Source organism: Mycotypha africana (genome assembly GCF_025528875.1).
Source record: "Mycotypha africana strain NRRL 2978 chromosome Unknown BDF20scaffold_2, whole genome shotgun sequence".
NCBI lineage: Eukaryota > Fungi > Mucoromycota > Mucoromycetes > Mucorales > Mycotyphaceae > Mycotypha > Mycotypha africana.
Genome location: NW_026515726.1, coordinates 1,982,028 through 2,005,042, shown reverse-complemented (window position 1 = coordinate 2,005,042; position 23,015 = coordinate 1,982,028). Strand labels below are relative to the sequence as shown.

The window sequence follows — 23,015 nt, the reverse complement described above, 5'->3', positions numbered from 1 at the left end:
TAAGCAGCCTATTTTCGCATCTAAAGCCGATGCGTCGCAGCAAGTTGTCTTGCTGAGCAATTTATGACATATATAAATAAGGTGCAATTTGAGAGCAAGCTTTTTTTAAAACTCTCTGTTCTTTTTCTTCCTTATCTTTTAATTTAACACTCTTGAATTGATGCCTTTCGTCTCGACTCTTAAGGAGAGCTTTGCAATTGCACCTATCAAGGATAGGGAGCATATTTTAAAGAAAGTAACAACACCTAATACCGATGAAGCTCGATATTATGAAGGGTTGATTCTGCTTCAAAAAATTTATGACGAGGTCATGAAGGAAAGTGTCCCTGAAAGACCACGTATGGCTACTGAAACTGAGGCGGAACTAGCAGCATCAATGAGGGATCTGCTGAAAAAATTCATTACCAAGAACAAACAATTCGGCGAGCTTAATACGCGCTTTCATCTTCTTATTTATCCTTTTGATACGAAGACTTCTACAGATTTCATCAAAAAAGAACTCCAGCTTGATTTATCCACTTTTGAAACAAGTGACAGCATTGAAAGTCAATTAACAGCATGTTCCGACACTTCTACTTCCAATCATCCCTCCAAATTAAATTCATGTATTATTGATGGACTTGAATTGGTCACAAAAAAGTTAAAGCAAGCCAGACCCAACGATTATCTTGATATAGAACCATTCGCTTTTCCACATCTTCGTTCTATTTGGGATACGCTAAATAATGAACAGCAAGTGATTCTGCTAAAGAAAGTGTTTGATTGTTGTCCTACCTCAGAACAAGTATTTGGCACAGACATCATGCATTATTTAACAAAACTATGGAAGCTACAGCATGAAAACACAACCTTAAACAATTGGAAGTTGGAAGAACTACCATTTTACAATTTTAGTCTCCAGCAAATGGATTATCTCATTCATGAAATCTCCCACATTGTTTTTTCGCACAAGCATTTCGTTACGGCCTATCTAAATAAGCTCGCTCCTGCTGAATTTGATGATGTCAGTGTAAACATTAGCTTTTGGGATGATGAAGACAACGTTTTGCGAAACTACTTGGATCGCTTAGACATTTTTGTTGGACAATTACCGTCTGCATATGTTGAACTTAAGCTTGCAGTCAAATTTCACACACTTCGTATGAGCCTTGTGAGAAGAGAATTTAACGAAGAAGCATTGCTAGAGTAAGGATTAAGTAGATAAATAAGATTTTTATTGTTTGTTATTTACTAACGCTTACAAAATCTTAATGAATTTTAAGTTATTTAACTATAACGTCTTCAGCGTCCGCATCTGTGTCACCAGTTCCGTCCCGTAATCTGTTTGGAAATGCATTTGCCAATAACAGTAACAACAATCTCGGAAGCCCCTTCAGTAACACCGCTGAGAACAGTGATCCTATAGTCATTCCACTATTAGGAAGTAGCTCAATACCGGCCAGCGACAGAAAGTCGGTCCTGCGAGAGTATCTTGCTGGTTTGATCGAGCAGGATAAATTGACTATGTCTATAGACACTTTAGGTTCCTTTGGAGATTACCATGATTTCTTGAAGCCTTTGTATGCTGAACTCATGTTGACTACAGCAAAATCAAATATTGGTGTAGAGCAGTATATTAATACTCTAGGCCAGCGTCGCTATGAAGCTTTAGTCAACGAATCTTATATTTCTTTCACTCCATCGACATTATACGCTTCTGTTAAGAGAAAACCTTCAGACAACATTGAGTTAAGACTGAGAAGCAAAAATATTCCCCGTCTATCCATTCGTGTATATCAAATTGAAACTGAAGAATACTGGCGCTTGCACAGCAACGATGATGAGAATGCTGAGCTCGAAGATTCTAAAAAGATCAACCTGGACGGCTTATGTCCAAACTTTGAAAAGGACATTGACCTTTCTGATGAGCCTGCCATCCATGTCAAGTCTTCTTTATTCGAATTTGGACCCAATGGTTTAGCATCTGATGTCTTTAAAGGGCGCGGTATGTGGGTTATTGAATTTGTTGGTGGCCAGCATCAATGTCGAAGTATTGTACAAAAAGGCTATCTTCGTAAAATGGAACAGTCTACTGCTGCAGGCCATTTGTTCAAGCTTATTGATGAAGAGAATAATTGTCTTAAAGAAGCAAAAATTTGGTACAACAATCAGTATTACGAAGTACGTGTAGCAATAAAACACATTGACATTCGTTTTACCGTGCCACTATATACTTACTTTTGTTGAAAACATTTTTTTTTTCTTTTGTTGTAGGCTGATAAGGAAACTGGTGATATACTGATACCATATTTAACAAACGCCGAAAACCCAAAGCGTAGTAAGGTTATTCTGATCTCCTGTGCAGATAACTTCAGTGAACCAGCTTCGATTTACCATCTTACCGAACAGTATGATTTTGATGCCAAGTTTTATCTGAATAATGAAATGGTCTATCCCAACAAAAGCGCGACGGTTGTCACGGTTCCTGATTTGCGTTTGAATGGTGTTATTATTCCACTCAATCTTTTGGAAAAAGAAATAACTCTGACTGTAGATAGCAGCACTATTACTGGTGTAAAAAATAGTATGAAATGCCAGCAGGCTATTACTGATTTCAATTGTATCTCATTTGATTTTGCGGTACCTAACCAATGTATGTCAATATGCATGTTGCTTAAACATTGTTCCCGCTGCTTTATTAACCACTTTTTTGCATCGGTTATTGTAGTGGCTCTTCTTGAGTTTACCTTGAAAGCAAGCATCAAAACGCTGAGCGGGAAAATGCAAGATTTAAAATGCCATCATCAGATTCACTTTGACTCTGCTTCAAAAACCAGTGGACTTGCAGGTAGTTTCAACCTTGAACAGCTTAAGGATAACAAATACATTCTTCGTGTCCTAGGAAAGAATGGCGAGAGTAAGAAAAATCATGAAGTATCTATACGGTTGAAGCATGAATTCGTGAGTGAGCCAATCAACGCCTATCTGAAAACCGATGCTTTTGGAGCCATTTACCTTGGTGAACTCGCACATATACAAACCATAACTTGCACAGATTCGCATAACATATTTAAGGTGTGGGATTTGACGGATAGCTCTAAGCAACAGCTACCTATCGACATATGTGTACCAGCAAACACTGCTTTCAAACTATCTTGCGTGACTTCATACCCTGACTGTTTGTATTCACTGCATGAAACAGGCGCTCAACAGTAAGTAACTCCAGGAACTGACCAATAACTTTTTCACTAGTTTAATACAAACATACGTATACGTTAAATTGTCTTGCATTGTAGGTTTCTAGTGAAGAATATGACGAGCTATATTAAAAAAGGACGTGACTATCTTGAAGTTGATGGGCTTCCTGAAGGAAGCTACATCTTCTACATTCCTTCAACAACAACCGCTGTGAATAGCGTAAAATGTACAGTCATCCAGTCGTCTGTATCTTTCTCTAAGCTTTGGTCGAAATGGCTTTTGAATGAAACCGTTTACGGCCAGTATAGTAGCGCATTGAGAACTCCTTTACATATCCAAGCAACAACCATCAGCGATAACTCAGTTGATATTCAGTTGGATCACTTTTCACCACATACATTTGCCGTTGTTACAGCTACGACGTTTGTACCCCCTACAAACGAAAGCTGGCGTCTTCAGCGAGATAGTAACATGATTCAACCTATGAGCCGTCTTTCAGCAAATGACAACTGTCGCGCCAACATGATATCTACACGAAATATTTGTTTGGATGATAAACGTATCAGTGAAGAATATCAATATATACTCAATCGTTCAAGAGCTGAAAAGTGGGTAGGAAATAATCTCAGTAAGCCTTCTTTGCTAATGTACCCCAAGGTAAAAAAAAATTGCTGCTAAGTAACTAAGAGTTTTGATACATTAAGATGAAGAAATTAATTTTAACGAAATGCCAATTCTACTCTTAGAAAAATGCTGACACAGTTACAAAAGAGCGATACCTCGAAAAGGGAGCGACATTAAAGAATAGAATGACCGCCAGTGCCACACCTGAAGCGGTTCAGATGTCTTACGGTTATGAGCCAAATGCTATGTACCTTTGCGGTGTTGATGGCGGTGATTACAATCGCTTTGATAACAGTCTGAATTTTTTGAGTCATCAGTCTCCCGTTTTGATAGTTCCTGTAGACCGGAATACAGGTAAGATTACTATCGACCGTAGTCTACTGGGCATTGATGCTCGCCTTCTCCGAGTTTTGATCATTTCGGGTCAGCAAAGTCTCTATCAGCTGCAAGTACTTGAAAGCCCTAATACCAGTCTGAAGACCAAGGATCTTCGTCAGCCATCTACCAACAATAAACCTCTTATTCGCTCCAAAACCATCTTCAAACTGATACCGAATGAAAGGTTGCTGCTTCAAACACATGAATATGAAGTAATCGACAGCTTTGAAAAATTATTTGATATCGTGAAGAATATTTCAGATGTAGGCGAACTTTTTATAGATAAGTTCTACTTCTTGCGCAACTGGTCATTATTATCCGTTGACGAAAAGTTATCGCTGCATGAAAAACATGTTTGTCATGAATTCAATCTGTGGCTCAAGAAGAAGGATTACTCGTTCTTTGAAAAATGGGTAAAGCCCGCTTTGAAGGTAATAATATATCCCTAGACCAAACAATTACAAGTGCTTATATAGAGTAGAAGTTGACAAAGCATCTGTTATAATAGAGCAAGGTTCAAAAGTCCTTCATGGATAAATACTTGATCGATGAAGATCTGACTGAATATTGCCAGAACATCCATCAGATCAATCAGCTTAGTATTGCAGAAAAAGCTTTACTAGCTTCTTCGATTGGATCAGAGACGATCTGTACTAGTATTTCAAAGTTCTTCAAGGGTATCATGGACGACAGGCATTTTGAGGAGAGAGCTGATGCTATATTTGACTCCATCCTTGCTCACGGAGGACCCAAGGCGCCTGATGACCTCACGGATGTACAATCCGATTATGAAAATGCTCAAAGCCTTGATGAAGCAACCTTACTCAACACTAACGTGAGTCGAACAAAGAACGTTGTCCACATGTCTCAACCTACTAGTTATGCTTTTGGGTCGGCCTCATTGGCCTTTTCCCAACCGCAGCCTCCTCCTCCTCCAGCCCCAACTGCTCCTGGAGCTAGGGCTTTATTTGGACAATCTCGTTCCGCGAATATTGCTTCTTCTGCTTCCTTCACTTCTCCCTCATCAGAAGCAGTAGTCTTTGAAGCTGAAGATGGAGATGATGAAGAAGAAGTGAAACAAGCAGAGTTATTGTTAAGGGAAAAAGCCAAAGAACAACAGAAAAAGATCTCTTATACGTATATGAAATCCACTACCGAGTACAAGGAAACGGGATTCTACGATGATAACAATAAAGTCACCGCTGTTAAACAATTCTGGATTGATTATTTGGAATATCATGCTCAGAAGAACGTAACAGAACAGAGCAATCTATTTTTGTCAGAGTCTTTCATGTACAGTTTGGACAGTGTCGCTGAAATCCTTTACGTTTTAAGCTTGATGGATCTGCCATTTGCTTCTGAAACTGACTGGAAGGCTGAAATGGTGACGAACAAAGTCGACAAAACTGAAGAGAAGACTACTGTATCAATCTCTACATTCAAACACCCCGTGATTGTTTTCTACAGAAGCTTGAAACAAATGGAGGAAGAGAGCACTGCCGATGGTAATCAAAGTCTGATGATTGGGCAAGAGTTTTTCATTGTAGAAGAAAATGTGCCTATTGACTCAAACGAATGTATCAAGTTGAACCCCTTACAAACAGCTTTTGAACCTCTGCTGGAGTATGGTAACCACTTGATCATTAGCAACGCTTCCTCTAAATCTATCACCTGTCAAGTTACTGTTCAAATACCTTCTGGTTCAATTCCTACGCAGATCGCGGACTATTGCAAATCTAAAACGGTTTCCATTGAAGCTTACTCCACTTGGCATGAAGTGATGAGCACGTTTTACTTCCCTGAAACTGGACACTACCATATTCCACCTGTCACTGTGTCGACTGTTAGCGGAGATGATCTTTTGCGAATGGTACATGGCTTCGATATTGAAGTAAAGTCGCCCCAACGGTCTGAAGAAGTTATAGCAACACCGAACAGTATGTCATGGGCTTCTATCGCTAAATACGGCTCACTGCCGAGCGTTTTGTCATTCTTAGACTCGTATAGTAAATTGGATAAATTGGACCTCGGTTTACTTCAGTGGAGAATGACAGATAAAGAGTCTGCTCGACAAATTATTGACAGTTTACGTAGCCGATATATGTATCGTCGAGATCTTTGGCAATATGGCATCTTGCATCAATTTACTGATGTGCTCCGTGAATTGCTTTTGTTTGAATCGAGCTACTTACTCAATCGAACAGGCTACATCTTCGAGTCACCAATTGTGAGCACTTCAAGCGCTTCTATTTATGAGGAGGAGGACTATCAAAACAAGCTCGGAACTTTGGATTATTATCCCATGCTTCATGCGCGTATTCACCCGTTAAAGCCAACATCACATGAAATCCTCAATCAACAATTTTATGCACAATACAATAGATTCCTTGAATACTTGACACAGAAATCAACTGCCATTTCTGCAGCCGACTCATTGATGTTGACACTTTATCTGTTACTTCAAGATCGAGTAGGTGAGGCGCGCAGTGTATATGCTTGTATTCAGCCTGAAAATGCTGCGGAGGACGTTAAAGTTCAATACGACTACCTCGGTGCTTATTTGAAGACTTGTGTTCCTACAACCATGGACATACAGACGCTCGATCTCAAATCTGTAAAAGATATAGCAAAACAATACATGGGCAACTTTGGTGTACTGCAATGGCGTCAACGTTTTACGGATTTATACAACTTTGTTTGTGAGGTGGAGCAGGGCTATTTAGCTATTTCTTCGCAAGCAAATTTGAACAATGAACGTGTCCGATCTGAAGAACCCATTTTGGAATTAGAGATTGATGAACGTCAGCGCCAATTATTGATCCAATACAATGCTCACGTGAAGTCAGTTCAAATTAAATACTATGAAATGGACATTGAAGTGATGTTTTCCAATAATCCTTTCATGAATCATGGATCTGCCCGCAAGAATGAGAACAACTTCCTATGGATCAAACCTAGTAAATGTACTGTGATTGACATACCTGAAGATCAAGCTGAAGACGAGGAAGATGGTCACGAGGAAGATAGATACGATATGATTGGCGTTGGTCAGATTCATTCCTTACATACGCTTAAAATACCATTCGAAGGCGGTAATAAGAATGTTTTTGTGGAAGTATCCTATGGCTCATTAAAACGTCGTCAAGTGTATTATGCAAACAACATCTACGCACATGTTTCTGAAGCGTTCGGAGTGGTTCGTGTCATCAATAAGGAAACAAAGAGACCGATGATGGGAGCTTATGTTAAGGTATATGCCCGCTTAAAGGAAGGAAAGCAAGTCCATTTCTGGAAAGACGGCTACACCGGTTTGAATGGTGTCTTTGACTATGTTAGCGTTACAGAAGGTAATAATCTTATAGGAAGAAGGAACGACGGTGATTTGAGGACGCTGATGCTGGATAAGATTGATAAGCTCAGTATTCTGGTCCTGACTGCTGAAGCTGGTGCTGTTGTTAAGGAAGTTTATCCACCTCTCAATGGTTGAATCGCCCGGATATGCTTCTATACCATATAATAATTCGCAATACTACATCATCTTCCCGTAAGCTCTTGATAATCAGTATTTGGCTTTTAACGTGGAATTAAATAATATACTTCAATAGCTTTGTCTGCTATCAATAGTGCAAATAAACAAATTTGTCAATAATAAAATACAACAAGTACCGACTTTGTCCTCGCTGATACTTTATTTTTCTTTACCATTCTATGGCTTTTGTTGATTGATTCTCTAATACCTCTTCGCTTTCAGCATAACTTGGTTACTTTTTTTTTTTTGTTCCAAGCTTGCCTTCCAGAGGTTCCTGGTAATAGCTTAACCATCAAGAAATTTAACAGTCCGATCGCCGCATTATTTGCATTTCAAAGGGAATCGTGTTAGACTGTCATTTTGCGAGTTTGACTGTTGTAACGATGAATAAACAGGATTATATACAGGACGTATGTCAAGCTAGCCTTTCAGTAGATGAAAACCTTCGATCATTTCGTTCAACTGTAAGTGGGATTGGTAAATGCCTTTGGGAACTCATAATTTAATACGATCGTCCTGTATTTGTTATTGTAGTTTTATCAGCAGACTTTCAAGACGTTTGAAAATTCAGAAGTGTAAAGCCTAAAATCCATTTGTACTTAAGGAAAGGAAGCGAATGAAATCTAAACGCTTATTACTTCTCCCCTTTAGTTGCCAGACTATTAGTTCGAATGAGGCCGTCCAGCAATTTGAAGAACTACTGCATAATCACATTGAGCTAGTTGAACAAGTAAGACTTTAGAAAAAATGATGAATTACTTTTTGCCGCTTTATCCTTATACAACCGTAGTTCTACCATATTCCTGCCATGCGAAGAGAGCGTGATTCTTTCACACAGCTATTGTCCATATGGACATTTTGCAGAATCCTATATTTTCTAAAAGACAAAGACTTATTTCCTCCACTTATGCGCTGGTTCAACGACTTTAACAAAGGTAAAAAGCTTCACCAGCATTAAGAGACGATAAAATGTTTTCGAGTCATGTCATAGTACTGAAAGCTCCTTCTGTTATGCCAATGATCACGTTAGCTTTATTCTTTGAGTATGACAAATACTCTATCTATCACAATAAGTCAGCGCCGATTTTTCATGAAGATTATTGGAAATATGCCACCCGTATGGCTGTGTTAGGCCAGCACGATCAACTTGTCGATTTACTTGGGCATACTTTAAAGAGAACATCCAGTAACCGACTGACAGCAAGAATAGAAGAGTTATACAAGCTGATAGAAGGAAAAGAGGGTAGACGCTTCGATAAAAACGGCCTTAAAGAGATCAAGGCTAAAACTGAAAAACTTGGGGCAAAAAATGAGACGACACAACTTCAAATCAATAATTTACTGTCACTTATCCACATTTTAATGGGAGATGAGGGCACGATTTGGCGACATACAAAGGATGACCTTCACGCGTTCATTTGCATTTTTTATTATAAAGGCGAAGACAGCATCAACTTTTCTACTGCAGCGTCAGACTTTTACAAGCGATACCCAACAGAAACTAAGACAGTCTATGAACATTTACTAAAAAAACGTTTTGATGAGGCTCTTGAATTGTGTGCAGTGAATGACTGGTGGCTGCTATGTCATATGCCAAATTTATTCAGTGAGATGAAAGGCGCATTTAGTAAAATGATGGCCATTGAAACTAAAAAGAAGGAAGCACCATTTTTAGTCCCATTGAAAAATCACACAAGACTTTATTATGCATCAGCTTTACTCAACACATTTGGATTGTGGAAAGAGGCTTTCACTTATATGCTACAGTGCGAGGATTTGGGAAAAGATGTTATACAAGAGGTCGGTTCATTGAATTTTATTGAAATATATAGTCTGCAGAAGAACTAACACCATCCAAATTCTACTGTAGCATATGAGAACTATAGATATCTCCAAGTTGGATGACGAAAAGATGGATGATTACGTTCAGTTCTGTCAAGATCATTCCATCAGATCCATCGGAGATGAACTTTGCATGGTATGGTTAAGCGGCATTTATTGTGAATGACAGTTTGTCTAAGACTTTATATTTTTTACTGTGTTGAACCATTAGAGAAAGGCGAGCTATCTTTTGTCCATCAGAGACTTTAAAGGAGCCCTAACCTATTATAGCAAAGCAAATGCTTACCAGCAAGTGGACTCTGTATTTGAAGAGATCCTTTCTGATTACGTTAAACAGGGCACAACGATCGATCTACAGGCACTTTCAAATCAATTTTCTGGCTTTCACCACACATTATATTCTCTTTTATGGAGTATGAATCAGTATTTATCGCAGTTGGATATTACTCAAGCAGCAGAGGCGTACAAAAAATTGATTCGCTTGGATCCTATCCCTATGCGCCTGATACCCATTGTACTCTGGGAAGGATTGAGGATTATTGAAGGTTGTAAGGGAATCGTGGCCAAATTTCTCTCATTCAGTTTAACGGAGGATAGACATTTACTTATCTTTAAAATGTTTCTTTTTATATTAGATGTCCATATTGTAAAGCTGAATACGCAAGAGGTGGAAGTTATCAAGAGACTTTGGAGCACTATAAGCAAAAACGATGATCCTGTTACTTATGAACTATTCTATTACTATATCCAAAAAGACAAAGATGGTTTAGTGCAGCCCACAGTGGAGGCGTTGGCGCAATGCGCACGACAATTCCTTGATGCTACCAGTCTCAGGTATTCTGTGGCTTTTTCAAAAGCTGGCTGCTAATTCATTAAAGAAATCGCTGGAACAGACTTTCTCGCTGAACTCGCTCAAAAACATAATGACATATAGAATTATATACCCCTTTCCATTCCATGAATAAAGTTGCTTATTGTTATGATAACTGTTGATCATGAAGAAAAGGAAGAATAGGCTTCTTTTTTTTTCCAGCGAGAATGTTGTAAGCTGAAGTTACAGTTTTAATAGTCATGAAAAGATGAAAGTCAATACATTGAGAATGGGTTTAATAAATGAATATGTAAAATGCATTAATGAAGATCTAATATATACAAACAAACAAACAAAAAAAGAAAAAAAAAAAGAGGAAAAACCAGTGGTATCTATGTGTTGATTTCGAATTATCTCTCATCACGTACAAAAAAGGATTATTGGCTATTATGAATGGTATTTTCTACAACAGAATTGATCCACCAAAATCTATCTTGAGTTGTCAAAACAGTCAAAGAAGGACCATCTGAACGTGAATGGTTTAAAAGAAAGGTAGCAGCCGTTGCAGTGGTAGCTGTAATGACATTATTTGCGCTACTACTGCGGTGGCTATTGCTATAATGACTGTCGCTTGTTGGGTTGTTGTTATTTAACAAAACATTGGCCAGTTTGAACCGATTCTTCTTTGTCATTCGTGGTGGTGGAGGTAAAGAGAAGGCTGGGGCAGGTTCGTCCGATACCTTTGTCAGCAATGTTGAATGGGGTGGGTGCTTCTGATTTTCATCCTCTTTTTTGTCATTCAAGGCAATAGCAGGTAGGGTCGTGGCAGTGGGGTGAGTACTACTGCTGCTGCTTGCGATACTCGTACGATCCCTATCGTTTTTAGGATGAAGGGTATCTAATGGAATAGCCTCCGATGAGGTCATAGCGGTTTGATGATTGTACAATTGTTGTTGCTGTAACAACAGATAAGAGCTCGGTCGAGCGGACAAAGGACGGAGTAGTTTGCTTTTCTGATAGATGGAGGCGGCTTGATCAGTAATATGAGCACAAAGAGGTTTGTAAATAGCTAAGGGAATCGACTTGATTGACTCAGTAAAGGTATGGTTGACAGCGGCTGCAGCGCCTCTGGTGGTAACAAAGGAAGTAAAGCATATCAATTGACATGGGCCCGTGGTGATAGCGAAAGGAGGTAGGTCGAGAATGGAGGAGGAGCAGGAGGAGTGCATCGATAATTTGGACGACTGGAAGAGAGCTTTGCTGTAAGAGGTCGTGTGGATGAGTTTTTCAGCAGCTTGTTCGAGAGCTCGAATAAATTCAGGACGGACACTGGCTAAAGACGACGCTTTCCTTTGTTGTTCATTTGTCTTTTTCATCGTATGGTTGACGTTGTTGCTCTTCGATTCGAGTGAAGCACTGCTGCTATTATTTTCGTCCAAGACAGAACAAGGGTTATAGAAAGAAGCTTCCTCAGCAGCAGCATCTTCCGTCTGTTCCTTCCTGGAAGGGTCGTCCATAGGAATGGCTGTATCTTGGATGGTTTCATGCTTCTCTTCTTGCTTGAGAGATAGCACAGTTTGTGCCAGATCGAGAAAGTCGTACAGAGAACGGCCTTTCAGTCTGTTTAGAAATTCTATTTCATCCGCATCTAATTTCTCAACGATAGTGCCATCTTCCAATGTCAGTTGAATAAGCGGGAATGTATATCGTCTTGCTTTTTCGACCAGAATGTGCATATCTGTTAAATCGCGCGATTCATCCAGCAAAACAAAAGCGCCCATTTGCACAGTAGGTCGCGTCGATGCTCTGAAAACTGTAGGATGGAATGTGGGCTTTTCCTGAGGTCTAGCCTCTGTAGGCGAAGATAAAGGTGACGACAAGGGCCAATGAAGCTGTGTGAGAGCATTGACCGAATCGGCCTGCTGCTGCATGTCTGTAAAGTAATATCGCATGGTATCCGTAGGAATCCGTAATTTTACCGCCATGGTTTTGGCGATGAAGACAGGATCGGCAAAACGATATCCCTGTGCTAAGAGTCGTTGTGCCTGTTGTTCATCGGTTAGTCTACGGACGAGGAATATATGTTTATTCTCGCCGTCTACATCGTCCAAGGAAATGCGACTTTCCTTCTGGTATAGGATATCATCAAGTGAAGCATTGGCAGACGAAGGAAGGAAGGAGTCAGAATTGCTATTGTTAGCTAAAATAGAGGGACGAGACTGTGGACCTTGCGTAGGAGCAACACCAGAGCTGAGGGTATCGTAACTGCTCTCCATGACTGGTTCTTTGTCTTTTGCGACTTTTCTCTTGGGTGGGGCAGTGATATCTGCTGCTGTTGCTGTTGGTATTACCGTTGTCGCCGTACTCGTACGACTCGTATTATGGTATTTTTTCATATGAAATACATGTTTCTTTATTTTATGATGATTGGCCAACACGTCCATTTTCGACGACGAAGTAATGGAAGAGGCCGTTTTGTCAGCTGTTTTCTGATGGAACAACTTGAAACTGCTTGTAGGTGTGGAAGGCGGCAAAGCAATGGTATCGGTGGTGATGACATTATCACTCAAAATACCCAAGTCAGCGAGTGTTTGGAAGCGCAATTCATCTTTTAGTTCTCGCCAGCCCTCCAAAAAACCCTTTTCGATGGTGTCGTATATCTCCATGGTGGTGGTGGTGGAAGACGAAGAGTTTGAAGTAACTGAAAGACGTTTTGCGGATAAAAGCCGGTGGGTGGAAGAAGTAGCAGCGGCGGCTTTATCGATGGATGTTTGCATCAGTCGTGCGAATAAAGGGTGTGATGTGTTGAATTCTTGATGCTGATTTAAATAGGGTTGGTTTAAATGGTGCGGGGGCCTATTGCCACTAGGAGGATTATTCATGGCGTGAAGGTACATCCATTCCAAATGGAAAACGATGGTGGTCATGGGTAGAGTGCCATCTACCTTGACAAGGATGCGACCCGATGGATTAAATAGAACAGTATTCAGAATGAGTCGTTTGCGATAGCTCGTCTTTTTTCTCGTGCTAATGTATTTTGGCAATGTCTTTATACCGGCTTTGATGCTCACGTAAAGTAAGCCAACACAACAGCAAATGATGACGGCTGATATGATACCAATGAGAGCGGGTTCTTGTAATTTGGCAACGGGAGCTTGTTGGCCTTCCGGTGGTATATAGAAATCAGTGCCTACGAGACCCGTGTAGTGCATACCACATACGGCTAATGCCATCAGTAAGGCACAGCCTAAACGCTTGTACCAGTCATTCATCCAACGCTCACGTAATTTAAAAAAGATATACAGAGCAATGGTGACAGCTGCACAAGCGATAATGATAGCACCCATCAAATAAGCAATGCTATACACAAGAACAAAATACTCTATGGCAAATTGTCCTGCATCCATGGAAAAAAAAAAAAAAAGGAACCCAAGGATGGGACGTATTTAAGCGTCATCATTGAAAATCATTCATTCAGTAACTCGTCTCGAACACGTGATGCGTATACGACTTTCTCATGAGGCTACTTTACCCATATAATGCATACATGTAATGCCCAACTGGATATGTCGGATAGTTATTTAGCCATTTAGAATGAAATGCAGCCGCAGCCGTCCCCCCAAAAAAAGGAAAATAAATCACGTCAGCTTATGTATGAAGAAGTTTTTCATTTGTGTTATTATTTTTGTTCATTTGATTTTTTACCCCAGCAAAAATGCCACTTGGTATGATACGAGATAATCTTGCATCTTCTGTGATCCCGACAGAAATGAAGGCAATAAACATGCAGACAACGGCTACGACAAGACTGGCAAAAGTATAACCGGCTCCATAAACAAGTTGATGTGATTCCGAACCGAAACATAGGCGTAAACTGTTGTTACCGATGAAATGCATCGACCATATACTAACAGCGCCCATGACGAAAGAGGCAGCTGTCAATAAAAACCTATGAATGGGACAACGGTCAAAAGGATGGCATTCTTTTATGCACATTGGACGAGAATAATACATTACCAATTATAGAGACCTTTGATATGAGTTCTTCTCGTAAATAACTCAAGTGTTGTTTGACAACCTATGACAGATATCACGTAACTGAGAAAGATGACACCGCCATTAAAATTTTTAACAGCGGCTTCTCCTAGAGTTTTATCCATTCTTCTGCTGGTCTATCTATGATGGAGAAAAGGGGGGCGAGGGGTTTCTTCTTCCCTGAATTTCTGTCAATTTGTTATAGGATGTTCAATTGATGAAATTGCGTGTCACCAATGCTTTAGCATAGAAAAGAGTTTATATAGTCTGGCAGTTAGTTATATGTCTATTGTATTGTAAAAAAGGGTATAGATTCAAATAAGACAGAGAGAGAAAGGGCCAATACAAAAAACAAACCAAAAAAAAAAAAAATAAAAAAAAAAAAAGAAATCAGAGTCATTTTCAAACTGCTCTAAACATAGAAGAATGGATTTCAGATCGAATCAATGTACCTCCATTGCCCCCAAATTCTTATGTAAGACGATATACTTTAAAAGGAAAAATTATTTTCCTTCTAGCGCTTAAGGAAACGTTGCACAAGGACCCTTTTGATAGAGCATCAATGCAGGTTGGACGTCCTATTGAGTCTGAAAGATACAAATGAGGCGCGGAATAAGACTCTATGAAGAAAAGCAAAAATACTTTTGGTTTACAACGAATGGAACTGAATCAAGGATTATTGAGAAAAAGAAGAGATGAAAATGAGAAGAGAAAAGCTTTCTTATAAAAAAGCATTCACAGTATAAATTGGGAATCAATTACATTCTCTGGTTTGGCTTTTTTGATTTCTTACGGTTCAAAATAACTACATTTGATAAAGCAATAGGATATTTATAGAGAACAGATATTGATTTTTACTATTCTTTTTTAGACCTCTTTCCATCTCCAGCATCTTCCTCTGCTTCTGCGTTTACTGATCGTTTCTTTGCATTTGTATGTAAACCGCGCAATGTGATATCGTAGACTACTTCTTCAATTTTCTTTACGTCATATTTGATGCTATCAAATCTGTTATGAACGGGTGAGGAGGCATCGTAAGGTTAGTTTTACCATTGTCTCAACCAAGCGTTGCACTCGTGCAAATGTGTATGCTAGAGACGTCCTACCTTTTACGTAATATATCATTTTTCAAATTCAACAATTGGAAACCTGCACTAAGGTCTTTTACGTGTTTGGATATGATCAACGGCCTCTCGTAATCACCCACCGTGACAGAATTGATACAAAGTCTCGACTAAAATTCAAAAAGATTGTATTGTAGGCAAGTACCCATCAGCCATCTGTCAACAGCAATAACTGTTCTCCTTTGTCTTTCTTACCATTTCATTAATGAGTGAAATGTAAGCATGTAGAATATCTTCAATAGGGATATGAAATCCTTTCAGGTCATGGTGCATATCCACTTTGACTTGACAAATAAAAAAAAAAAAAACCAAAAGAGTGTTAGTGCGGCCCTTTTTTTTTCGTATACATATTGCTTCTCTCAGTTACTGTCCAAGGTTTCTTCTACAATAGGTATAATATTCACAACTTCCTTCTTGTCTAAATAAGTGCTGAACGCAATGACAAATACAATCTGTTGAACTGTTCTTGACCATAAATCATTGTATTTGTAAAATTCATCTTTAGGGATCAAACTGGATAACCTGCTGAGAATTTCCTTTATTTCAGAAAAGTCGATCATGGGCGCTGAAAAAGACGAATAAGGTAAAAAGTGAGATAACAGTCATAAAGATAAAATAGTGTACTTTGTCATTCATACCAGGTTGAGTGGGATTGGCATGGACTTGATTCAAAGTGGCGTTCGCTTTTCGACAAGCGCGATCCAACTCTTTTACAGTCGTTCTAATCTCCTGTAGATGAGATTATCGATACTTTAAAACCTACATTGGGCCTGCAGTTAAGGAATGAGTCCACTTACATCTTTTCTATTGCTTTCTTCTTCAAGTGATGCTTGTAGATCGTTGAAAAAATTTAAATGGTTGTTCATTTGTACGATTTATGCAGACGCTTATACAAAGAAAGGGTCATGGTTGTCGTTTTCGTGTTTGTCGGGAAATCAAATAGAAGCGATAATATTCAAACCCAGGATCCTATAGCAAGCTAAACTAGTCATTTGTCATGGTCAGTCCCTTTTTTTTTTGTTGGGGGGCGGTTTCCTTGGCCGACCCACAAAAAAAGGAGTCACTGTTTTGGCCATCGCCACAATGATGCGGGCTCTTTTTCGGTTACTGCTTTCATACCATTGATCTCCGACTTTGGATAGGCCCGATCGAACCTTAATTTTGGTATTTGGAAAACAGCAACAAGAAAGAGGAAAGCTTTCGTTACGAGAGAATGGACACAAACGACAGAAACAGGAACAATGTTTACATAGACCTGGAACAGTATCCAGGAAATGATATAGAAATTACGTCAAATGGCTTTCAAAAGTAAGAAACGTCTGTAAAGAAAGATGGCAATTAGGCTTTGTTTTGTTAAGCATGGCTCTGTGGTTTGTCATTCTCCGAGAGAGACCAAGCATATACCTATCTTGTCCTACTTTTAAAATACTATGCGCACTGGTTTGACAATAAAAAAAAAAAAAAAAAAAAAATTTGGCAGAGAAGGTGATGCCAGTTTCATTTCCAAATGTTCTTCTTTTGATGACCTTGGTTATACTATCCTTTTTATCGTTGTAACATGTTGTAACATGTTGTCAAACAAACGACAGTCGTTGTATGCAATGGATGAAATGACCAAAATTATACATATCATAATATCAAAAGGACTATTATGCGCTTTGTAATATGTGCGCATGACAGAAAAAAAAATTTTTTTTGACAATATCAGAGAAAAAGCCTTTTAAGTGTAAACAATAACAAAAAGGGGAGTCAGTTTTACGGTTAAACCGTTTTCATTAAAGCAAAAAGAAAAACCAAGAAAAAGAGACGCAAGGCTTGCTACCCTTCTTCTTACGTAATGCTACCAAGGAAACGCATCTTTATCCTACATGTGCACTAGGTAGTACTACCTAATTCACCATGTGATGCAGGGTCCTCTGTGCACGAAAAACAGTGATTTGCTATTTGCCTTTTTGTTCCTTTCCTCTCCAAGTAATAGCTGATGCTGTTGCCTCTCTGAAGAAAAAAAAAAAAAAAATAAATAAAAAAATTGACAGATGAAATTTATCCTTCCCGGATCAAAAAAGGTCTAAATTTCTAGTAAAGGAACAATGTTTATATGCGGTCTTTGATTTTTTCGTGTTTTTTCAGATCCTAAACTTGTTTACGATAAACAGATAGCATAGTGTGTATGGTGTAAAGACAGTTAGTGTTACTTTTACATGTATCTAACATGTGAAGTGGCAGTGAAAAAAAAAAAAAAAAAAAAAATAGAGACAAATTTAATTAGATCAACAATTAATGTGGAGTAACTTGAACCATCCTTTTTTTCCTCCACCTTGACAACGGGTTGTCATGGCAATATGACGACAACAACAACAACAACAATAGAAAGAGATGCAAAAGTGACAACCTAATCTTAGACTGCATAATGTTTTTTTCTAAGAATATCTAAAAGAGAAAAAAAGGGCAAAATGAAAATAAATAAATTACTGAAATAGTAAAAATAAAAACAGGGCTTTTTGATCTCTATCTGTCTGTTTGGATTGTTGTATGCATGCGTACGTGGGTCTGTGTGTTGACAGATCTGTGTCTATTTCACTGCATTTGTTTGACTGGAAAAAGAAGGGTTTTTTTTAAAAAAAAAAGAGGGATCCGTGCGTTGTTTGTTTTGGGCTTTCTTTTTCTCGATGCTATATAAAAGGACCATTTAAAAAAGTAAAAGACAACAAAAAAAAAAAAGAAAAAAAAAGAGAGAAAAAAAACACACACACACACGCACACACACAGCACACAACTTATTGCTTTCTCTCCTCTCTTGCGCTGGTTTTTTTTTTTTGTTTTTTTTGTTTTCTTTTTTTTTTTTTTTCTTGTCTATTTTGTATCTATTTCTTTTCTCTCTGCGTTACTTGCGCGCGTAATTTACGTCCAATGACTTTTTATACTACCTCTGCTGCGGGTGCTGCTACAGCGACATTTATGGAGAATGCAACATTCTCGTTTGTTCATGATAATAATGCCCCCTCCAAATTGATGGGGCAGCAGCCCAATGCCATATCAGGCCTATTGCCAGCAACTCATTCTTATCCACCCTTATTGCAGCCACAGCAACCTTATTCATCGGGAGTAAAGCAAGATCATGACATGGAGCTACAGCCACCACCACTACCACCCCCACCGCCACCACAGCAGCCACCTTCCTCTATGAATACGACTACCAATACAACCAATACAACCACCACCACCACCACCCAAAAGAAAAAACCTTTATCAAAACAGCCACAAGACAAGGATATCCCAATTAAACCTACTTGGAAACCGGTCAAATTAGATGAGAAACCACCGTTCTCTTATGCCACTATTATTGCGCATGCTATCCTTTCCAGTGAAAAGCGGAAACTCACGTTAAGTGAAATATATCAATGGATCTCTGAACAATATCCATGCTATTCCATGAAAGATCATCGCTGGCAGGTAAGCATCCCCTTCTTTTTTATTCCCCCCGCATTTTTTTTCTGTGCAATGCCCCCTTATCAACTATTTTTTTTTTAGAATTCCATCCGTCACAACCTATCACTCCAGAAAGCCTTTGTCAAGTTGGAGCGTGATGCCAGTACGCCTTCAGGGAAAGGCTGTTTTTGGACGATTCTGCCTGGTTATGAACAACAGTTTATTGATAATTTGATGAAGCGTGGTCTCAATGCATCTACCCGTGGTTCCTCCTCTTCTCGCTCGGATGCGTCCTTCTCGTCGTCTTCTGGTGCGGGCGGTGAGGGTCATGGTAAGAATGGCGGTAAAACCATTGGCGCAGCGACGCACAAACAGATCAAGAAATTCATGGACGCGACCAAGCTGAACCAAGCCAATTCCCCCTTGTTTACTATCTTTCGGATGAACCCCACGACAACGACAACGACAACGACAACGACGACGGCGACGGCGACGGCGACGGCATCCACAACAAAGAGCAATGCAAAGGCAGCCACACCCAAGCCAATAGCATCAGCAGCGACAACGACAACAACAGGTTCTATCAAAAGAAAGAAATGCAGTAGCCATAAAAGGCAATCGCTTGTGGTAGAAAAGAGACGTTCAGCCCATGCGACGATGATGGACGCGGAAGACGAAGCGGACGACGACGAGGACGACGAGGACGACGAGGAGGAGGATATCTCTTCCTGTTGTTCGTCCAGCCAAAGTGATGATTCTGATTGTGACAGTGGCGTGGATTTTGACTGTGAAGTATTTCCTCAGAATAAAACGAAAACCAAGAACAAGAGCAACAACAACCACCGACGCCATCGTCACCGTCATCATCGCCATCATCATTGCCGTCGTCATACCCACCGTCGCTCGCAACTGCAAAGAAGACCGATCCCTGTGCTGTATGGTGGTGAGCAGCAGCCCTCTGCCTACTTGTTGCAGCATCAGCTGCCTTATCCACCGCCGCCGCCGCCGCCGCCCTCTCTGCAACCCCCCATGTATCTCTCCTCTCAACAACAACAACAACAACAGTTGGATCAGTTCCTCTTCAACGACAATGCCTTCTTTTTCCCTTCCACTACACCGACACCTACACCGGCGCCTGCGCATGCGCCAGGCAATGCCTCTCATCCTCAGGATTTTTTATTTATGGATCAGCCGCTGATAGCATCCAATCACACGACGGTGCCAGCACCCACCTCCTCCTGCCCCCAAGATTATTTGACTTCTCTACTGGACTTTCAAGCACCCCAAGCACAACCCAATCATAATAATACCCATATACCAACCTCCACCCCTTCTCCCATGATGATCACGCATCCTTTCCCTCATTCAGCACCACCCACAGCATCCACATCTCAAGAGACATCCTCCTTTATCCCTACACCCACCTCCGTGCAAGATTTCCTGTATACTCCTTATTACATGCAGACGTGTCCATCCAACGCGTCTTCCAACTCTACAACGTCCACAAGGACAACCCACAATCCATTACAACCCTCTCCGTTACAACTCCCTCTCGCGGATTATAGTCAACCCATCTATAACCCTACAACGCCTCAACCCACTCATCAAGGAGGTGCTGGCTTTTGTCTTTAGAAAAAAACAAAAGCAAAAAAAAAACCAAAAAAACCATAGAATCTGTTATTTTTTATTTATATGATTAAAATATAAAAATGAACTTTTTTTATTTTATTTTTATTGTCTGGCTGTAAAAATGTAGTATGAAGAGAGAGAAAAACAAAACTTAATATTGTGGACGATGCTGATGATGTTGATAATGACTATTAGGTTGAATGGTATTTTGATGATAAGGAGGATAAGGCTGAGGCGGGTAAGGTGGTTGCTGTAGCATAGTAGGAGTAGGAGTCGTTGTTGTCGTCTGTGTGAAATGGGTGAGGATGGGTGTTACATAGGGTGATTTTTTGGCTTGGACGAGGGAGGCGTGTGGTTCATGGTGATGAGGGTGATGATGATGATAAGGATGAGCGTGATGGGCATAGTGGTGGACTTTTAAATACAAGTGGGTCACATGTTGCATCACCTCTTCAAACTCCTTCAATTGGATCTCCAGATGATAATCCAGTAACTGCAGCAACTGTGTTTCCATCAAATTGATTTCATGGCCTGTAAACAAATGCAAAGCGTACCCTGTCCAGTATTTATTTTTGATCGCTGTGTCGTGGATGTATTTCGCAGCCACCATGAGGGTCGCTAAAAAGATGCGATGATGGGTGTATTCCATTCCCTGCGACGTGGTGTAGAGTTTTTCCCGAAGCCGTTTGGCATAACATAGAGACGCGAGCAACGTACCATTATCCAGCCTTGACCTCCTAATCACGTGTTCGACAAAGTAGCGAAAGGGTATATGGCTTTTGGGTATCGTTGCCTGGTGGCGATGGCCATGGTGGTTGTGATAGGGAGGGGACGGTATGCCTGACGCTGGACGATCGACATGGTGTTGACTGTATTTTCTGTTGTAATGGTGACTGATGAATTTAAAAGGCGCTGGTGGTGGTGGTGATGGTGAGAGCGGTAAAGAGAGCAGGTCATGATCCTGACGAGGTGCGTGGGGTGTGTGGGGTGAGGAGGACGTGGAAGAATAAGGCGAGCAAGGGGTAAAGGGATCAGGACGCGTTCCCATGGTGCTGGCAGACGATGTAGATGAAGATGTGGTTGAAGAAGACGATGAAGAGGCTGACCGAAGCGAGGGACACGAGATAATGGATTCGAATTCTTGCGTGATATAGTCCAAGAGATAGCCTTCCGGCTGCTGTCGAAGCATCTTGTCAATGATCATCAAGCTAAAGGAAGAAGAAGAAGCTGGATAATGATGATTGTTGTACATTAAAAGGGCATTTCTATCACTCGTTTGAAGAGGACGATGGAAATGGCAGCTGTTTGCAAAAGATGTCATCCTTTTGTCAAAGTCGTTTTTTTCTCTATTTTTTTGTCGTAGTCTTTTTATATACAACCCCCCAAATGAACAGCGGAAAAAGGGGAGAAAAATGAACAAAACAAATGAAAAAAAAAGCTGTTGTGTACGTTTCTACAAAAGTGAGAAAATGAGCGTGCAAAAAGAAAGAGAGAAAACGTATTAAAAAAGTCAAAACAAAAAAATAAAATAGATGCATTATATTTATGGACTTTTTAGGAAAGTTGGAAAAGCTGGTCCTACACTTTTTTTTTTTTTTTTTTTGCTTTCCCTTTTTCCAGATTTTTTTTTCGTTTCCTTGCGGGAGAGCACGATGCGTTATATTTTTATATTGAACACATTTTACTCTGACATGCTAGTCGTCGATCCATAAAACCATATCATAAGCTAAAGGATCCAATTTTTAATTTTCGCCTTTGTGTCCTTTTTCATTTTGTTTGCACTTTTAAAGGAGAACAACCCTTTGCATTCTTATGTTCATGGCCAGGACGAAGACAGACCCGTTCTAGATGCTTCTTGAAAAAAAAATTAGTTTGTTCTAGAGCCTTTGTCGTATAAACAAATGAATCGCGACAACAGACAAGTCATTGCATCATTATATAAAAAAGAATCAATCTTCTTTCGTTTTGTTATTTTTCTTTTTTTCAACAGCAGACATTTGGGAATGATTTGCCTTGTTTTATCAATGGGATACCCACGCGCGGCATTTTTTTTTTTTAATTATAGAAAAAGGACAAAAAAGTCAGAATTCCAGAAAACTTTTTTTTCTTTTTTTGCTCTTGTCAAAATATTTCCATATTTGGTTAAAGCAAAAGAAAAGAGTAATTGATAAAAAACGAAAAAGGGGATTCCACAAGACCTTACAATGTAGTTTTGAAAGTGTCTATGTGTATGAAAGAGTGCTACCTACATCACCACAAACATGAACTGCGTTATGAATTCCTTTATGAGATTTCCCGCTACCATCCATATGATTTTTGTAGAGTCATGCGGTGAGCAATGTGAAAGATTTAATTTTAGAATACCTACGCGTATCCGCGTGTAGTGTGTTTTTTGTCACTTTCTATTTTTTTTGCTAAAAACATAGAGAGAGAGGAT

General features: G+C 39.7%; 7 protein-coding genes across 7 annotated transcripts; 4 read left to right on the top strand and 3 right to left on the bottom strand.

Annotated features, from left to right (window-relative positions):
• Positions 1-160: 160 nt before the first annotated feature.
• BDF20DRAFT_910548 (uncharacterized protein) lies at positions 161-7,666 on the top strand (the record flags this gene model as incomplete). Its single annotated transcript, XM_053083717.1, has 7 exons — positions 161-1,185; positions 1,263-2,160; positions 2,254-2,632; positions 2,708-3,191; positions 3,276-3,834; positions 3,924-4,610; positions 4,688-7,666. 7 exons carry the CDS (start codon positions 161-163, stop codon positions 7,664-7,666), a joined length of 7,011 nt encoding a protein of 2,336 aa, XP_052939366.1.
• A 416-nt stretch (positions 7,667-8,082) lies between these two features.
• On the top strand, positions 8,083-10,521 carry BDF20DRAFT_853284 (nucleoporin Nup85-like protein). Its single transcript, XM_053080129.1, has 7 exons — positions 8,083-8,172; positions 8,243-8,283; positions 8,360-8,643; positions 8,739-9,508; positions 9,579-9,686; positions 9,762-10,098; positions 10,186-10,521. Exons 3-7 carry the CDS (start codon positions 8,517-8,519, stop codon positions 10,416-10,418), a joined length of 1,575 nt encoding a protein of 524 aa, XP_052939365.1. The 5' UTR covers positions 8,083-8,172; positions 8,243-8,283; positions 8,360-8,516; the 3' UTR covers positions 10,419-10,521.
• Positions 10,522-10,736: 215 nt separating this feature from the next.
• BDF20DRAFT_998531 (uncharacterized protein) lies at positions 10,737-14,521 on the bottom strand (the record flags this gene model as incomplete). The annotated part of the gene is made up of 4 exons (XM_053085463.1): positions 10,737-13,758; positions 13,894-13,921; positions 14,067-14,310; positions 14,379-14,521. 4 exons carry the CDS (start codon positions 14,519-14,521, stop codon positions 10,799-10,801), a joined length of 3,375 nt encoding a protein of 1,124 aa, XP_052939364.1. The 3' UTR covers positions 10,737-10,798.
• Positions 14,522-14,822: 301 nt separating this feature from the next.
• Positions 14,823-16,556, bottom strand: BDF20DRAFT_853280 (Translin). The gene is made up of 6 exons (XM_053080128.1): positions 16,318-16,556; positions 16,159-16,249; positions 15,888-16,085; positions 15,716-15,804; positions 15,503-15,630; positions 14,823-15,404 (listed from the first exon to the last, which is right to left on the bottom strand). The coding sequence occupies exons 1-6, from the start codon at positions 16,384-16,386 to the stop codon at positions 15,254-15,256; spliced, it is 726 nt and encodes a 241-aa protein (XP_052939363.1). The 5' UTR covers positions 16,387-16,556; the 3' UTR covers positions 14,823-15,253.
• A 2,147-nt stretch (positions 16,557-18,703) lies between these two features.
• BDF20DRAFT_814219 (fork head domain-containing protein) lies at positions 18,704-19,183 on the top strand (the record flags this gene model as incomplete). The annotated part of the gene is made up of 2 exons (XM_053076952.1): positions 18,704-18,973; positions 19,052-19,183. Coding segments are annotated over 2 exons (402 nt in total), but the record flags the coding sequence as incomplete, so codon positions are not given.
• Positions 19,184-19,338: 155 nt separating this feature from the next.
• On the top strand, positions 19,339-20,627 carry BDF20DRAFT_853277 (uncharacterized protein). The gene has a single exon (XM_053080127.1). It carries the CDS (start codon positions 19,391-19,393, stop codon positions 20,579-20,581), a length of 1,191 nt encoding a protein of 396 aa, XP_052939361.1. The 5' UTR covers positions 19,339-19,390; the 3' UTR covers positions 20,582-20,627.
• Positions 20,628-20,687: 60 nt separating this feature from the next.
• BDF20DRAFT_853276 (uncharacterized protein) lies at positions 20,688-22,067 on the bottom strand. The gene has a single exon (XM_053080126.1). The coding sequence runs from the start codon at positions 21,897-21,899 to the stop codon at positions 20,730-20,732; it is 1,170 nt and encodes a 389-aa protein (XP_052939360.1). The 5' UTR covers positions 21,900-22,067; the 3' UTR covers positions 20,688-20,729.
• Between the last annotated feature and the right edge of the window lie 948 nt (positions 22,068-23,015).

What these genes read in the sequence shown, in the direction of transcription:
- BDF20DRAFT_853277 (XM_053080127.1), top strand. Translation starts at nt 19,391, where the DNA reads ATGAACCCCACGACAACGACAACGACAACGACAACGACGACGGCGACG.
- BDF20DRAFT_853280 (XM_053080128.1), bottom strand. Translation starts at nt 16,386, where the DNA reads ATGAACAACCATTTAAATTTTTTCAACGATCTACAAGCATCACTTGAA. An exon ending in TGCCAATCCCACTCAACCTG is followed by an intron (nt 16,086 to 16,158) that starts GTATGAATGACA and finishes CGTCTTTTTCAG; the next exon opens with CGCCCATGATCGACTTTTCT. An exon ending in TGTAGAAGAAACCTTGGACA is followed by an intron (nt 15,805 to 15,887) that starts GTAACTGAGAGA and finishes TTATTTGTCAAG; the next exon opens with TCAAAGTGGATATGCACCAT.
- BDF20DRAFT_853276 (XM_053080126.1), bottom strand. Translation starts at nt 21,899, where the DNA reads ATGACATCTTTTGCAAACAGCTGCCATTTCCATCGTCCTCTTCAAACG.
- BDF20DRAFT_853284 (XM_053080129.1), top strand. Translation starts at nt 8,517, where the DNA reads ATGCGAAGAGAGCGTGATTCTTTCACACAGCTATTGTCCATATGGACA. An exon ending in GAAAAGATGTTATACAAGAG is followed by an intron (nt 9,509 to 9,578) that starts GTCGGTTCATTG and finishes ATTCTACTGTAG; the next exon opens with CATATGAGAACTATAGATAT. An exon ending in ATTGAGGATTATTGAAGGTT is followed by an intron (nt 10,099 to 10,185) that starts GTAAGGGAATCG and finishes TTTTTATATTAG; the next exon opens with ATGTCCATATTGTAAAGCTG.